At 46.4% G+C, this 17726-nt stretch overlaps 1 protein-coding gene across 1 annotated transcript in view; it reads right to left on the bottom strand.

Moving 5' to 3' along the window:
- The window catches only part of COL9A3 (collagen type IX alpha 3 chain), a 60392-nt gene extending 42920 nt beyond the window's left edge, over nt 1–17472 (bottom strand). The window contains exons 1-5 of the mRNA XM_048497916.1: nt 17253–17472; nt 15053–15121; nt 7049–7084; nt 4481–4552; nt 2056–2109 (exon numbers count right to left, since the gene is read on the bottom strand). Coding sequence (XP_048353873.1) covers nt 2056–2109; nt 4481–4552; nt 7049–7084; nt 15053–15121; nt 17253–17318 — 297 coding nt within the window. The 5' untranslated portion in view covers nt 17319–17472. The remainder of the gene's footprint in view (nt 1–2055; nt 2110–4480; nt 4553–7048; nt 7085–15052; nt 15122–17252) is intronic.
- Between the last annotated feature and the right edge of the window lie 254 nt (nt 17473–17726).

The following is a 17726-nucleotide window of genomic DNA, read 5'->3' as shown; positions in this document are numbered from 1 at the left end:
GTCTTTCTGGCAAGTAAACTAAGAGGCCAACATATTAAGAAGCTGGCACTATCAATACGGACATTGCTGCCACATATTAAAGAAGAAGAAGAAGAAGAAGAAGAAGAAGAAGAAGAAGAAGAAGAAGAAGAAGAAGAAGAACAAGAACAAGAACAAGAACAAGAAGAAGAAGAAGAACAAGAAGAAGAAGAAGAACAAGAAGAACAAGAACAAGAACAAGAAGAACAAGAACAAGAACAAGAAGAACAAGAACAAGAACAAGAAGAACAAGAAGAAGAACAAGAAGAAGAAGAAGAAGAACAAGAACAAGAACAAGAACAAGAACAAGAACAAGAAGAAGAGGTGGTGGTGGTGGTGGTGGTGGTGGTGGAGGAGGAGGAGGAGGAGGAGGAGTTTGAATTTATACCCCACCTGTCTCTCCTGTAAGGAGACTCAAGGTGGTTTGCAAGTTCCTTTCCCTTCCTCTCCCCACAACAGACAGTTGTGGAGAGGTAGGTGGGGCTGAGAGAGTTCTGAGAGAACTGTGACTAGCCCAAGGTCACCCAGCAGGAATGTAGGAGGGCAGAAACACACGTGGTTCAGCAGATAAGCCTCTGCCTCTCAGGTGGAGGAGTGGGGAATCGAACCCGGTTCTCCAGATTAGAATCCACCTGCTCTTAACCACTATACCACGCTGTCCATCTTACTACATATTCTTGACTCTCCAGGGTCCCTAGGGTTCCTAAACATTGTGTCCATGGGCACAATGAGCTCCATCCCTCTAAAATGGTGTGGTCTAAACACAGGCTGACAACTTTGGTGAGAATTAGTTCTGTATCACATAGCATTGTTGGGCCAATACTGGCACCACGTGGGACACTGCAGGAGGTAGAGAGTTACCTGACTGGAGTTATGTCTGTAGGATGTCATTTCCAGCACCTACTGGATGTGACATAATTGGGTCAGTGCAATACTTAAGGATTCATCAGAGTTTGGGGAGAATCCTAGAGTGATGCAATGACACGATAACATAACTTCTGGTTTGTGCTAGAAACTGCCATTTCAGGAGACTTTGGATAAAGTCACAGGGACAACATTTTGTCCAAAGTGAGCTTTTACAAGTTTTGTATCCAACGATTTGTAGACAATCAAAACTTGTAACTTGCTGCCAGCACAAGGTCAAGGTTAGATAATGGTAGAACTTTTTACGAGCTATCTGGTACAGACTCGTTTTGTATAATATACACTTCCCCAGAAATATTCTGTGGTGCTCATGGGCTATCTGATGTTTTTAAATATCATCCCTAATTTGAATCTTGCCCAAAAGGCTTCCCACGATCGAGAAAGACCAGCTGTAGATCCCCACAGGTAGCCCTTCACTGGGGCCCTAACAGGCTTCAGATTACTATTCTGATCCTACTGAGGTTGATTCCGCACTTGCGTTATCGAGCTAAGTTCGAGCTGCGTTCAACCTAAGTGCTCCGCACAACAACTGGGATCGATGTGGTTTTGTACCAGCTGGTTTTGTACCAGCTTCGCCCCGTGTAACGGTCAAATTTCCGACTCCAGTTGGGAACTACTACTTTTTCAGGGAACCACGCTCGAACTCAGCTCGATTCCAGTAAAGTGCGGAATCTCTGGTGTGCCAGGAGTCCCCCATTCATCCAATCACAGCTGAGTGTTTCGGGCATGCGTACAGCTGGCCAATCAAAAAACGCTACCTTCGTCCCTCCATTCCTGTGGCAGTTTTTTTTAATAACGTGTGTGGGGATAGATGGAACATGGCCGTAGAGCAGTAGCCAATCGGAACTGAGTGGTGGAGAGGCACAGGATAATTCCGCCCTCCGAGCTGGGATCAAGCTGGTTGCAGTGGGGAACAACAATGGCTTCGACCTAGGTCAGTACCCTTCTCAGGGAACTGGGTCGAACCTATTTTACTCATGTGCGGAATCGCCCTGAGAGGTGGAGAACAAGGTTCACCATGGATGGTTCTCAGATTTGTTCCTTCTCCCCCCCCCCCCCGCAGCCTCCACCCTGCCAACTCCTCCAGCAATATTTTATGGCCTTGGTACTTACCCTTTCTCCTGGTAGCCCAAGTGGCCCAGGTGGGCCATCCACTCCTGTTAAACCCTGAGAAAAAGAAACAAGAAGACAGAACAGCAGAGGAAAACAGGGTCAGGAAATTATAGTTCTAAGGATGTTCATTTGTTTACATGCCCACCATATTTACCCCCACAAAAAGGGCCCCTCTCGAATTTTTAAAAAGATATTCAAGAAATTAAATTTATTAAATAATTATTAATTTTTTAATTAGACTGTTTTAATTATAATTGAACTAATTATATTATAAATTTTAGACCACTACTTGGCTTTTAATTTTACCGGTCTAGACATGCCGAGACAGTTTTATTGTACCATTGTTCGATTGGTAAATCACCCCGAGCCAGTTCTGGGAGGGGCGAATAAGAAATTTGAGAAATACATAAAGAAAGGGTGCAAGAATAGAATTCATTGTGGGCTTATTATTTTAAACCAGACTACTTTGCTATTATTATTGCGAGGTAGGGTCGCCAGGCCCTGCCATCCAGCCAACAGAAGACCAATGGCGGCCGAGACATGGGGGCAGCAGCAGCAGCAGAAGAAGAGTTTGGATTTATATCCCCCCTTTCTCTCCTGCAGGAGACTCAAAGGGGCTGACAATCTCCTTGCCCTTCCCCCCTCACAACAAACACCCTGTGAGGTGGGTGGGGCTGAGAGAACTCAGAAGAGCTGTGACTAGCCCAAGGTCACCCAGGTGGCATGTGTGGGAGTGTACAGGCTAATCTGAATTCCCCAGATAAGCCTCCACAGCTCAGGTGGCAGAGCTGGGAATCAAACCCGGTTCCTCCAGATTAGATACACGAGCTCTTAACCTCCTACGCCACTGCAGACACCCATGAGAGCATTACATCACTTCTGGGGAGACAGGGAAGTGGGGCAAGTTATCTCTCGGAATGGATGGAAAAATATGCGTTTACCATAGAATTTCCTGCCATTTCTAGAGAGGTGTGATGTCACTTTTGACTTTCCTTCAAAAGTGATACCACAGCATCACTTGATGATGCCCTTCCATGCCCATGTCCCCCTGGACTCGTGCTTCTTGCCAAGCTTTGCCTGGCAAACAGAGACATACCGGGGGGAAATGGCGCTTGCCCCCCCCTGCCCAGCATCCCCCCCCAATGGCCCACTTATCTTAGCTGGTGGAGGAGGGTGGCAGCTGTCCCGGGAAGCCTGGTAGGGCCAGGCCAGGCACCCCCCACATGATCTAATGGGTGGTGCCCAAGGTCAATTGACCCCCCATGTCCTTCTGCAGATACGCCACTGCTGGCAACCCTACTTTACTTTCATCCCTAGCAGAAGTCCTGCTGCACAGGGAGGCTCACAACTTACTTGTCCTCCTGTCTCTCTGACAACAGTGGGAACTGCCTAGCAACCATCAACCTTCACCATCCCTGTTTTCTGCATCGTTAGGTATTAAATATAAACATTCCTATGCACCCGGACCTTTGGCTGACACAATTCCAATCCATCTTCCGTCCAGCCATTCGCTGATGACGGACAGACTGCTACGGCATTGCTGAATTTTCCTGTTGTATTTTGTGGTTAATTTCATAACTTTATATTTTTCGGCAATTACTTTAAAATCAAGTGAGTATAGTCTGTAATATGCCTTTGCTAGACGTTGGAAAGAAGGTTCCAGGTTGACAGAAGGTGTACAAATGTTTCAAACAAACAAACTGGATGGATTTTTCAAGTTAGGTCGTTTTCCCACTTACCATCTGCTGCTCGCTACTGTCGCCAAGTAGCGCGGGGTCCCTGGGCACTCCCCACTACAGGGGCGGCGACAACGCTAGGCCGCCTCCTGACGCCAGCCGCTCGGCTCAGCCCCTCAGTGCATCGTCATTCCCTGGCGCCTCCTCAAAGCGAGCACTTTGATGACCCGGCGCTTGAGAGTCTTGGGAAGTTAGGGGGGGAAGCACCAGGAGTCGCCAGGAAATGACGCAGCTTCGGGAGAGTAGCGCACAGCAAAGGGTGGTCATGGTAAGTGGGGAAACGACCTTAGACTCTGGCCTATAGTTGACCATTTCTTCATTTTGACATTTCTACACGTCAGTTTCAGGTCCCATCCCAATCCCACTAAGATTAGCATTTCCAGTAAGTGCTTACATTCTCCCTACTCCAAAAGTATAAAAGCCCCAGTTAGGTGCTTCAGGGAATAATTAAGACACTTTGCCAGAGATGAAAAAAAAGTCAGAGAAGGATTGCCTTTCAAACTCTAAGGGGATGGGGAAACCATTTTGAAAATCAAAGGAACATCTCAAACAATATAGTTTTTTATCTTTCAAATTGCAGACATCAGAAAATGAGTTTAGCCTCTCTGACGAACACAGCTTTGGAAGGGCAGCAATGCACTCTGGGAAATTGTCTCACAAACAACAACAGCAAAAAAAAAGATACTTACATCCACCCCTGGGAGGCCAGGTAAACCTGCATCCCCTGCCTTTCCCGGTTTCCCCGGCGCCCCTTTCAGGCCCTAAACCAGATTAACAGGCAGGCACTGTTAATATAACAATCACAGAGATATAATGTGACGATAGGACAGAGGAGGTTAACACTTCTTTAAATCATCAGCTGTAGAGCTTTGCAGCATAGAATAGCATTGAGTTAACACACTCAAGTGCAAGCTTTTTACACTCTGCAAACATGTTTTCAGACTTGTACAACTGCAATTCCCCATCTAAATTCTACCTGTCTTAGCATTATCTTATTTTTGGTCTGTAAAAGCCAGGCTGGTATTTGTCTTCCGGGGTTTTTGGAACAGGTAGGGCCAGGGGGTTAAACATGTGGTCCGGGGGCCAGATTCAACCCCTTGAGTTTATCAGGTCCACGAGGCAGCCCCCCCCCTCCGGATTTGGCCTGGCAAGCCCAGACTGTGGGAGCGGGGGTTGGCTCAGCTGACTTGTAGTCCTGATAAACCCTCTCAAGCCACCCTCCCCCAGCGCCAGCCAAGCCTGCTGCAGAGAAATGTCCCCCCCGCCCTTCCTTTTGTCCCCAACCAGGCACCATAGAGTGGGTGGGCAGAAGCTGCAGTGAGCCTGGTAACAACATCAGGGGGAGCCAAAAAAGGGAGGGAAGAAAAGAGAGATAAAACCAGCCAGGACCCTGTGGGTGGGTTCTTCTTGGCTGGCAGTCTCTTGAAGGAGGAAGGCTCTGCCTGGGAGCGGCCATTTCCCTGCAGGCCATGTGCTAGGCCCAGTGATGGGAGCTTCCTCATAAGCAATACCTACCTAAGCCGAGGACCTACCCTGCTGGGCAACAACTAGTAGGCAGGGTATGTGGTAACGACAGGGCCAGAGGACTTGCGGTTTGCTGTTCTTTCGTTTGTGTTCCTTGTTGTCTTTGGGGTGCTGTGCCAGAAAAGCTCTCCAAATTATTCTTCTGTTATTAAATCTTTTCCAGGAGTGGACCGTTCTCTGTACCGCGTGGGCTCCCCCCGTTTTGGACACACTAGCGGGAGAGGAAACTGGGAAGTCCTGGTCCTTCCCAATGGACAATCCAAAAACTGACCAGGTGGTGGCAGCGAACCCTGGAAATAAGATAGCCCTCTCCAGGGAGAGGTTGGCAACTCTGGGAGAGGTCAGAGGGCGAAATAGGGCCTGCAAGCCATAGGCAAGCCTGTTTCGCCACACCTGCCATACACACACCTGAGACTGGACTGACCAAGTCACATTTATTATTATTATTATTATTATTTATTCAATTTCTATACCGCCCGATCCCCAAAGGGCTCCGGGCGGTGAACAACATAATATATAAACAATAAAAAGGAGCAAATCCAGTAAAATACAAACATAGGCTCCGTCAATAAAACATCTTAAAATACATAAAAACAGCAGCTAACAATTAGCAAGTTAAACAAGAGGCGTCCAGGCTCAATTTAAAAACTCACCCCAAGAAGGGGGGGACGGCAGGCCCCTCAATATGAGGAGCTCTGTTGTACCAGTGCCAAAGCAGGAGCAGTGGGGGGGCACCATATCCGGGGCTGGACACTCCAAAGGCCCGGTGGAACAACACAGTCTTACAGGCCCTGCGGAACTCACCAAGGTCCCGCAGGGCCCGGACAGTTGGTGGGAGGGTGTTCCACCAGGCCGGGGCCAGCGCTGTAAAAGTCCTGGCCCGTGTGGAGGCCAGCCGCATCATTGAGGGGCCGGGGACCACCAGCAAATTGGCCTCTGCTGAACGCAGAGGCCGAGTAGGGACATATGGGGTGATGCGGATCCGGCCCTCATAACAAATGAGTTTGACACCCCTGAGCTTGGCCTACGGAGGGCCTCCAAGGGGATTGCCCCGACCTTGATAGTATAGACTAGTCCGATACCATCAGTTCTCAGAAGCTGAGCAGGTTCATTCCTGGTTATCATTTAGATGCGAGATCACCAAGGAAGTCCCAGGTTGCTACACAGAGGCCCCTTCCGCACATGCAGAATAACACACTTTCCATCCACTTTCAATGCACTTTGCAGCTGGATTTTACTGTGCAGAATAGCAAAATCCACTTGCAAACAATTGCAAAGGTGGATTGAAAGTGCATTATTCTGCATGTGCGGAAGGGGCCAGAGTGAGGCAATGTTAAGCCACCTCTGTTTATTTCTTGTCTTGAAAACCCTATGGAGTTGCCCAAAGTCTGCAACCCCTCATGACACCAGTTTCGTCAACCACCACCAATCACCAAGGGGATGGGATTTCCTAGTTCATGACGTCTTCCCATATGCCTTTCGGGGACATCCCTGTGGCTCCACACTGCAGCTTGCAAGGTTGAGATTCTCAGACCCATCCCAGGATCCTTCCTCATAAAAATCCTTCCAAGAGAACCAGAAACCACGTGGGTTGGTTTTCTTCCCAGGCAAATGTGGTCTTTTGCTTTTCTTCCTGACCAGAATTTCTCATGTCTTTCTTGCATCTGTTTCTGCTCACTCCTTGTGGAATGCTCACCCCCTCAGAGAAACAAAAAGAAAAGGTAAATACTTACTGGTGGGCCAGGCAGGCCTGGTGGGCCGGGTTCTCCCTAAACAGAGAAGAAAAGATGCCAGAATTATTTGTGAGGTTCCTCAGTCTTTATGCAGCAGCCGTATTTACACCTTGGAAAATGAATCCCCTCACAAAATATCCGTGTGCTACGACTGCTAAACTGTAGGTGGAGCCTGAATGTCTCCTGGAATTACAAATGATCTCCAGACCACAGAGATCAGTTCTCCTGGAGAAAATGGCTTCCTTGGAGGGTGACCTCTGAGGGGTAATACACTATTGAATCCCCTCCCCTTCCTAAAGCTTCTCCTCTCCAGGTTCTATCCCCAAAACTGCAGCAATTTCCCAGCCCAAAGTTGGCAACCTTAGGCACCCACCGAATGTACACGTCCAAGATCTCCCCCAAACCCCAAACGATAGAATCATAGGCTGATTCCGCATGGGCCAAAAACAGCACTGTGAAAATGGTGTTGAAAACAGTATAAACCAGTGATGGCGAACCTGTGGCATGGGTGCCAGAGGTGGCACTCGGAGCCCTCTCTGTGGGCACGTGCACACAGAGTTCATCATGTGGGAGGCATAAAATCATCTCCCCCCAACCCACATCTAGGCTGGCTTGGGCCACTGAGCACAACATGTGCGCACCACAGTGAGCAGGGAGGACTTGGCTGGAGGGCCTGGTGCCTGTGCTCCGGGTGGCTGCTGCCCGGGGAGGGGGGGTAGAGGAGGCAGAGATGCTAGAGAAACACAGAGCGGTGTGTGCGGGACTTGCTGGAGGCTGGCCCCTGCTTGAGCGGGTGGGGCGGAGGAAGAGGGAGCCAACCAGTTTTTTCTAAACTAAAACCTCAGCATTCAGGTTAAATTGCCGTGTTGGCACTTTGCGACAAATAAGTGGGGTTTGGGTTGCAATTTGGGCACTCGGTCACAGGAAAAAGGTTCGCCATCACTGGTATAAACCCTTTTACACCGTTTTCACACCGTTTTCACACTGCTGTTTTTGGCCCATGCGGAATCAGCTATAGAATCATAGAGTTGGAAGAGACCCCAAGGGCCATCAAGTCCAACCCCCTGCAATGCAGATGTTCTTTACTGTGTGTTAAGTCTGAGGAGCAGCGGTAGGATTCAAATAATTTAACAACCAGTTCCGAAAGGACTCACTTGTGGGACTACAACCAGTTCTCTGAACTAGACAAAAAATTAGCCACCGGTTCTACCGAATAGGTGCGAATAGGCTGATCCCACCCCTGCTTAGGAGGTTTTCTACTTGGTTCTGAAATTCGCTACTGGAGCCACCCTTGATATCCACTTTTGCAAAATGAACAGGAGAAAGTGTGGCAAAATACAGCACCGGAAAAGGTCATGTTAATCTTCCGTGGAAGACATTTCATGGCCGAATCCACATTTTATAATGGAGGGCTATGTTTGTAAATAAAGGCTTGGTTCATGAGAACACGTTTGAGCAGGTATTGTATTTTATCTACCTTCTGGCGGTCTATGACCGTAATAAAGGTTGACTGACAACTCTATGTCCCTTCCCCAAACTCTGGCTCATTCCGCACATGCAGAATAATGAACTTTCAAACTGCTTTCAGTGCTCTTTGAAGCTGTGCAGAATAGCAAAATCCACTTGCAAACAGTTGTGAAAGTGGTTTGAAAACACATTATTTTGCGTGTGCGGAAGGGGCCTCTGCTCTTCCAAAGCATTGCCCTCAGATCTTCAGGACTTTCCAAAGCTGTATTTGGCAACTCTGCCGACGATTCACAGTAATGGATATCAGCAGAAAGCTTGGCTTGCATTAGAGATTCATGATAGTTGGATGCCAAAACAGATGTGTTCCTCCCTCCTTATACAATCACACTGGGAGGACCTGGATTTTTGATTCGTTGGGGGTAGAGATTGTGCTTCCGGGGCAAAAAATTGCACCTTATTACTGAGTCCATCCTCACACCGTTTACTTAAAATCTGCATTATTCAGCAACCAGGTGTGAAATTAGGGAGCAATTCAAAATAAGATCAAGCGCCTGAAAGTGTATTCTGGCACTATTTATTTATTTAAAATATCTATTTAGATTTACTTTGCAAAACCTGTTCCTCTAAGTATACGAAGTGTCATTTTAGGATAGAAGCATGCAAGCTTTAAGGGTCAGTTGGAACCATCTAGCCTAAACTCTCGCTCGCCCAATGACAGGACAGGAATCCCGCCGGGATTCTTAACACAATGACCCTTTCCGCCATCATTTAAAACGTTTGGAGGGAGGAAATTAAACGTTTCCTCCACGGAGTTCCACATTGTTTTTACCTCAAAACATTTTATTTCCGGCTTCAAAACATTTAAAAAGAATTCCATTTAAAAACGATTCTTGAGGATGAGGCATTTTCAAAACATTTTCACTTGCTGTGCGTATCTCTTTATTTATTTATTTATTTATTTATTTATTTATATTTATTTAATTGAATTTGCATACCGCCCTCCCCTTGAGGGCTCAGGGCGGTGTCCAACGATCAAATACAGGAGGAGGAGGAGGAGGAGGAGGAGGAGTTTGGATTTATATCCCCCCTTTCTCTCCTGTAGGAGACTCAAAGGGGCTTACAATCTCCTTGCCCTTCCCCCCTCACAACAAACACCCTGTGAGGTAGGTGGGGCTGAGAGAGCTCTGAGAAGATGTGACTCGCCCAAGGTCATCCAGCTGGCATGTGTGGGAGTGCACAGGCTAATCTGAATTCTCCACAGCTCAGGCGGCAGAGCTGGGAATCAAACCCAGTTCCTCCAGATTAGATACATGAGCTCTTAACCTCCTACGCCACTGCTGCTCCTTTACATGATTTCAGACAGCATTAAAAGTTCTCCCCCCTCCTTGCACTCATGGGAAGCCAGATGTTCAGTATAGCAGAATTTCGATGTTATCCCGGCTGGCCAAATGTTTCACAAGACTCTCTGTTATCTCCGGACTTCCCCCTTTTGTGAGCTCACTCTCCATTCCCCCTCACCTGTTCATTAGATCATTTCATCATTTTATTTTAATTGGGGGGGGGGGTAATCTTTGATGCATCGAGTATACGAGATGCATCTTTGTCACTCTGTAAGTAAATGCGCCTAAGAACGTAATGTCCTATTTTGTTATAGTTTGATATATGTATTTTATGTACACAAATTTTTAAATTTAAAAATAAGAATAAGAATAACAATCCATTTTGAACGTTTCTTTTATATACATTAACACTTTTTATATTTGAAATTAGGAAATAGATATGTAATAGATTAATTAATCTCAGAATTAAGTTTAAAGATAGATTGAAAGGGTTAAATACAAATGTATAAAGCACTTAGGAATGTACCAATGCTATTGAAGTTGATCAAAGAACTTATCCATTAAGGAAGGGTTAATGAATAATCAAAGGAAAATTACTCCTGAAGTACAGCAAGGAAGTCTTTTAATTTTGTTGTACAAGATGAGAGTTATAATGTTAGATATTTGTGTAGTATTGTAACCAAATAAGGTATAAGTTTTTGTTACATATCTGTGTAAACCACCTCTTCTTTTTAACATTTCATTAAATTTTATTTTTTAAAAAAGTAGATGAGGTGCAATGAATCGTAGGATGAGGCTGTGAAGCATTGAAACAGCAATTCTACAACTAGCTTTTAAAAAAGGGAAAAATCACATAATGGCAACCAGGAATTGTTTCAAGGCGGGGAGTGTGGACAAAAGGCAGGGGGAATTGAAAATGTTTTAGAAACATTTTAGGAGATTTATGCGGAAAAGGCCAATGACTGGTTAAACATTCCTTACATATGACCATACCTATTTGCACCCCTAGATGGCAGTATACACAACTCTGCCTTGTAGGTAAAACACGCCTCTGCAGTTCCGCTTCCTAATAACACATACATCTTTAGATTCAGCAGCTCATCGTCTTGACCATGGTTTCATCACAGATGTGGCCAACACCTCTGGGTGGATTCAGATTATTGCAATCATACAGTGCCACCTTCCCCAAGTAGGATAGGAGGCGGTCTGCTTGGGATGCCAACTCAAAGTTGGGAAATTCGTGGAGATTTTGGGAGTGGAGCCAGTGGAAGGTGTGGTTTGAGCAGGGGAGAGACTTTAGCCAAGTAGAATCATAGAATCATAGAGTTGGAAGAGACTGCAAGAGCCATCAAGTCCAATGCCCTGCCATGCAGGAACACACAACGCCCTGGAGTATAATGCCTTGGTCCACCCTCCAAAGCAGCCATTTTCTCCAGGGGAACTAAAGATCAGTTGTAATTCTTGGAGATCTCTAGTCCCCAGAAGCGTACCAGGGGTAAATGGTGCCTGGAGACAAATTGTCTCCAGGATGCCCCCCAAGCTCTGCCGCCCCCCTCTGCCCCCACCACCCTAGCTCTGCCCCTGATGCCCCAGGCTCCACCCCCACTGTCCTAGAACCCACCCATGTCACCATGGACATGGGCAAGGGCTAGGGGGCCCACCTCCCCCCAACAGACTCGACCTGCCGGCTCAACCCCACCCTGGACTTCCTGCTCCCCAAGCCCCACCCTCGGCCTCAGTGCTTATAAAAGAAAGTCTCTGAGGCCGGGACTGCAGGGGGGAAGGGAGGCCGAGGCCCAGCCAGCAGGGGGGGAAGGGAGGGGGGAGTCGAGGGCACCTGGAAGCAGCAGGAAGTCCTACTGCCTCGTCGTTTTTGCGTGCCTCGGATGGGGTTGAGGCACGCGAAAACGATGAGACAGCAGGACTTCCTAGTCATGGGGGGGCGATTTTGCACCCCCCACGTGACTAGAAGAGTGGTGCCCAGGGACAAGGGGTACCCCCAGGGGCGTAATGAGGCAAACTATAGCCCTGGGCAAAACCTGAGTTGCATGGCCCCCCATGGGTGGCCATTCCACCACAACCACATTTTTTTGCACCAGGACATTGGTGCCTGCAGGGGGTGCATTTTAGACATATCAGCACCAAAATTTCCGTGTATCATCAGGAGACTGTCTTTATGCTACCCCCCAGTTTTGGTGAGGTTTGGTTCAAGGAGTCCGAAGTTATGGACTCCCAAAGGGGGTGCCCCATCCCCCATTGTTTCCAGTTGGAGCTAATAGGAGATAGGGCTACAGTTTTGAGGGTCCATAACTTTGCCCCCCGAACCAAACTGCACCAAACCTGGGGGGTATCATCAGGGCAGTCTCCTGATGATACCCTGAAAGTTTTGAGAGTGTGCCTTCAGAAATGTGCCCCTCCCCCCAGCCTGGGATGTTCCTGGGATGTTCCTGCAGGGGGTGAATTTTTGGATGTATTGGCACCAAAATTACAGGGTATCATCTGGAAACTGTCCTGATGGGACCCCCCAAGTTTGGTGCAGTTTGGTTTAGGGGGTCCAAAGTTATGGACCCTCAAAGGGGGTGCCCCATCCCCCATTCTTTGCTAAGGAGATGGGGGCTACCCTGCAGGCCAAAAATGGAAAACCACTAAAAATACCCAAAAACGAACCCTGCATTTTGATGCCCCCCACAAGGCGGTGCCCTGGGCAGCTGCCCACCTTGCCCAATGGGCATTACGCCCCTGGGTACCCCTTGTCCCTAGGCAGATACACCACTGCTAGTCCCCTCCCCAGAGGATAGCAGCTCTACTTCCTGCAACTTTTGACCACATAGTTAAGTCCAGTAGAGCCACATTTTTCAAGAAAATCCAGGATACCATAGCATTGGGGAGGCGTATAAATTGGACTTAATACAAACATTCCAGAAAAGGTTTCAGATGGTTTTGGGGGCTAATTGCATAGTTCTTGGTTATCTCAACCCAAATCTCTTGCACTTCATAGAAGGAGAGGGGAATCTTATGAATGAGGTCATAATCATTACCAGCACTGACTAATGAGTTACAATTAGTATCCTCCAGCAAAAGTTCGTGTTCTGAGGAGTTCACTTATTTCCAGAATATCTGCACCCAACTCTTATAAAAGGGTGGGGGAGGGTGCAGTTTAAAAACTGGCACTTTAAAAAACACACACACACATACTATAAGTCAGTCATTTGATTGACGGAATGACAGAAGCCCCTTTCTATTCTTAGGAGTGAAGCAATTACCCTGTTACATCATGTCATGTCAAACTCATTAGATTTTTTTTTTAAAAAAGGACTACTTATTAAAACAAATTAGGGGGTTGAAAGTCATAAAGCAAATCCAGCATCAAAGCAAAAGTAGCAGCAAAGTACAGCGGGCTCATTAGAAGGAGCCGTCTCCTAATGTTGACTCCCGGGAGCCACTGTGGAATTTTGCTTTCGTTCAAGACTTGCGGTTGAAAATAATTGCCACTGACCTGGAAGTTCTTTTCAAAAACGTACTTGACCTCTACAGTTGCCTGGTTTCCTTTCTAAAGCCCCACTGATGTTGCTATCTGATCCCTGAAAAGCTATTCTGCAACCATCCTATTCCCCCCCTTCACACTGTGGCGTCTTTTGCTCAAATAAATATCTTTCGGTTCAGTGCAAGTCACAAATAGGAAAAGAAGAGTTTGAATTTATACTCCACCTCTCTCTCCTGTAAGGAGACTCAAGGTGGCCTACAAACTCCTTCCCTTCTTCTCCCCGCAACAGACCCCTTGTGAGATTGGTGGGGCTGAGAGAGTTCGGAGAGAGCTGTGACTAGGCCAAGGTCATCCAGCAGGAATGGAGAAGTAGAGACAGAAATTTGGTTTACCGGATAAGAGGTCCGCAGCTCAGGTGGAGGAGTGGGGAATCAAACCAGGATCTCCAGATTAGAGTCCAACCGCTCTTAACTACTACCCCACACCCCACGTCCCTGGTCCATCTCTTGCAAACCACTTTGGGTTCACCATTGGGGGCAAGTGGGGTTTTACATGAGGTAAATGAGGAAAGAGGGGGGAAAGCTCTGTAAGACAGAGCTATTCCACCGGGCCTTTGGAGGGGCCGGCCGCGGTTCCTCCGCCCCCCACTGAAACTGAAATCAAAGCTGCCTGTCTGGACCATCTTGGTTGGGCCCTAATTCCATCTCGGGCCCTGCCTATCTCCTCTCCTTCTTCCTTCTTCCTTCTTTCTTCTTCTTCTCTTTTTTTGGCCTTTAGATCGGGCGCCTGTGTATATGTGTATATGTATTACACAATCTTGCTGTTTTAATTATTTATTGTTATTAATTGCTGCTGAGTTTTAATGGGTTAATTTTTATGTTGTATCAATTTGCTGTTGAAACAGCCGTGTTGTGAGCTGCCTCGAGCCCTTCGGGGATGAGGCGGCCTGTAAGTAAGTAAGTAAGTAAGTAAGTAAGTAAGTAAGTAAGTAAGTAAGTAAGTAAGTAAGTAAGTAAGTAAGTAAGTAAACAAACAAACAAACAAACAAACAAACAAACAAACAAAAAACAAATATTTTCAGAAGACCTGAGCTTTGGAGGTGTCTAAGCTAGTGGTAATGAGTAGCGGTCTCAAATCTAGAGGACCAGGCTTGATTCTCTACTCCTCCACACGAAGGCTGCTGGGTGACCTCAGGCTAGTCACAGTTCTCTCAGAACTCTGTCAGCCCATGTGGAGGCAGGCAATGACAAACCACTCCCACATGTCTTTCCGGCTAGTCCGAATGTCCCTCGACTGAAAGGTAAACTGCTAAAATCAACTAGATTCAAAACTCTTTAAAATGAACACATTTGAAAGCCGAATACTCCAGATTTGGTTTGTCAGACCTTGCTTTTTTTATTTTATCCAGTGGAAGAAAGTGTTCGTTACAAGGGGACATAAGAGTATCCCCTCTCACACAAAGTGTGAATTGGATTGGATGCCTTTGTCAGAATTAATGTCTGAAATACATGAAATATTCTGAGCTTTCCGGAGGATTCTTCAAGATTTTCTCCAAAGACAGTGAAACAGTGATAATTCCCTTCAGCAGGACAGAAGGTTGGGCCTTCCCTGTACAACCGTTAGTATTTTCAGCCATCCAATAAAATTTGTCCCTCATGGCTCCACCCCTTTCTTCCTCTAGCTCTGGCCAACTCTCGGCTGCTCAACACTTACATCTATGCCATCTTTGCCAGCTGATCCAGGGGGTCCCGGCGGTCCCACAGGGCCTCGTAGTCCTGGCCTCTGCAAAGTGAGGGAGAAGAAAAATGAGGCTTTGCACCGCTGAAACACACCCAAAATTTCAGCTAGGAGAAGGGACTTCCAAATCCCCACATCAACCTACGGACGTCTAGATCTATAGGGTGGAACTTGGCCAACTGAATAGAAGGATACAGATCATCATTCTTCATCAAAACTCCTGTGGCACCTCCATTTTCTTCATATTTTTGGTGTTTTCGAAGCAATCTCTCCAAAATAACTCATTTTGGAAGTCGCTTTTATTCCCTGGAACATCCTCCCCACTCCAGATGCATTCCCCAATCCACAGTTTTCGATAATTCCCTCTCTTTTAACCTCAGGAATGGGAAAACCCATGTCTACCTACCACCCAAGCAACAACAAAAAATAAGTTTACGCTCTTATCCTTCCTTCAAATAGCTCAGGGTGGCAACCGCAGTGTTATCCCCTTATGTTTTATCATATTTATTTATTATTAATTAGAGCTATTTTAGGTTGAAAGACAGCAACTACCCCAGAGTTACCCATTCGGCTGAATTGAGCTGTACAGTGCGGTTCTAAGTAGAGTTACCCCCATTTAGTTCAATGGACTTAGAAAGGTACAGTTTTGTTTAGAATTCTATTGTTGGTCTCCCTGACCTAAGTCAACCACTCTGATTATTCTTCTGGGCTGATTTTCTTTGTGCCTGTCGTTTATCTTTAGGTAACCATTCCCTCTTGCTTTCGTTGACTCCAAAACTTCTGGTTCAGTAGCCGCAGGTTCTGTTTAAGACTTCTCTGGTTCCTTTATAGATCAGGATGCTCACGCTTATATAGAACAGAACGGGGCACAGTGTAGGAAAAATGGCACAGTTTAGCGCTCTCAAAGTCAAACCATTTTTAACGGTACATTTTTATCCGTCCCTAGATCATGCTCAGATTTTGTGTCTCTGACCACTCATAGGCTACTCTGAATGGTGCTTTTGTAGAGAGGGGCTGCTAAAAACGCACAGCAATGTACCAATGCTATTTTTAGGAGACCTGGCGGTAGGAGAAACAGGAATTTCTAACGGGCAGGGTTAACACAGAACTCTACACAAACGGGACTGCTTCATGAATATGGGCAGTGTCTGGGATTTCTGCTCAAAGGGGGGGAAATGCAGTAAATGTTTATCTACGTGGAGGGAAAAACCCTTGAGAGTAACTTGCAACCGGGCTCGGAAGACAAAAGTTTCATTGTACGGCCAGGTTTGCTCATGGCAGACGAGAGACGTCTCCAGATTCCTGCAGTGGGCTGAAGGAAGCGTCTTAATTCTTTTTGAGAAGCAATAATTGCTACGATATTCGCTGTTATTCAGTCATCAATACTTTTGTGGGAATGCTTGTTAAAAAGTAACTGATTTTCACTTCATAAAGGGCTTCACCAAAAAGATTTCCCTTTGACGCGAGACTTCAAAATAGACCAACTGTGGCGAAAGATGAAGAAAAAAAAACTCAAAACACACCTCCGGAGAGGGTGAGAACCCAGAACAGAGAAGGTTTTGTTCAGCGAGAAACTGAATGCTTTCATGTTAAGAATTTTTCTCTCTCTTTGAAGTTGAACCCCCCCCCCCTTCTTGTGTCCCTTTTTATTTACAGTAAATCAAGTTGGAAAGAAAATAATAGTTTGGGTGAAAAAACGAAAAATCTCAATGCTGCCTTGTGACTTGGGACACAACTCTAACTCCAGCTAAACCGCAGAAGGAATAGGTAGTAGTCATCTTCAATTGCTACCGTCGTGCCGATCTATAGCCAAAATCGACAAAAGAACACTTAGTATTACCAGCCCATTCAGCAGAACGCAATTAAAGAAAGATTTCCCACTCTGATTCTTTAATTAACTTAACAGAGTAGACAACAAGGAAGTAGTTAATATAGATCACTTTTTTACTTAATCACTAGAAGATGTACTGCTTTTTGGTCACTATTTACTCAGAAGCCCCAATTCTTGGACATTTATGCACAAGGGAACAAAGATTTTCTTAAAAATTCCAGAAGACAGAGCTGTTGTAAACTGCTAGATGTACAGTATGCCAATAAAGGTACTTCAGAGTCAAATTCAACTGCTAGATCTTCCACCTTTCTCTTTGAAAAGCAGAAGGTAAGAAAAGGGCCTTACCTGAGCACAGGAAGAGGCTAACATTTGAAAAAGCAAAAGGAATCCCAAATTTGAGAAGCCAGCCATAGTCTCCACAATTAAATCCTCCTCGGCAGAAAACCCCAAAAAGCTTGGTAGAAAACCCCCCCAAAAGGTCTCTTTCCTTTCGTCCCGGTTCCAAAAAACCCTCCTTCCCCTTTTCAAACCTCCCCTTCCAAACTTCCCCTTCCCGTACCCTCCACCACCAGAGAAACCCGCATCTCCTGGTTAAAAGAGAAAGGGCATGCTTGAAAGCAGGTACAGGGGGGCTGAGCTTGGGACGGAGAATTAGCCCAGGTTACCAACAGGGGAGGGGAGGGGAGGTGGGCTGGACCATTTCAGTCCTTGGTACATTCACAGCTCAAATCTGGAGCCTGCTGTGTTCTGGCCAGAGGCAAGCAGGGAAGAGGCCCGGCAGAAAGAAAGGGGCTCTTTGAATTAGGACCTGCTCAAGCA

Source organism: Sphaerodactylus townsendi, linkage group LG05 (assembly GCF_021028975.2).
Source record: "Sphaerodactylus townsendi isolate TG3544 linkage group LG05, MPM_Stown_v2.3, whole genome shotgun sequence".
Taxonomy (NCBI): Eukaryota; Metazoa; Chordata; class Lepidosauria; order Squamata; family Sphaerodactylidae; genus Sphaerodactylus; species Sphaerodactylus townsendi.
Note: the sequence above shows the minus strand (reverse complement) of the source record. Positions and strands in the feature narration are given on the sequence as shown.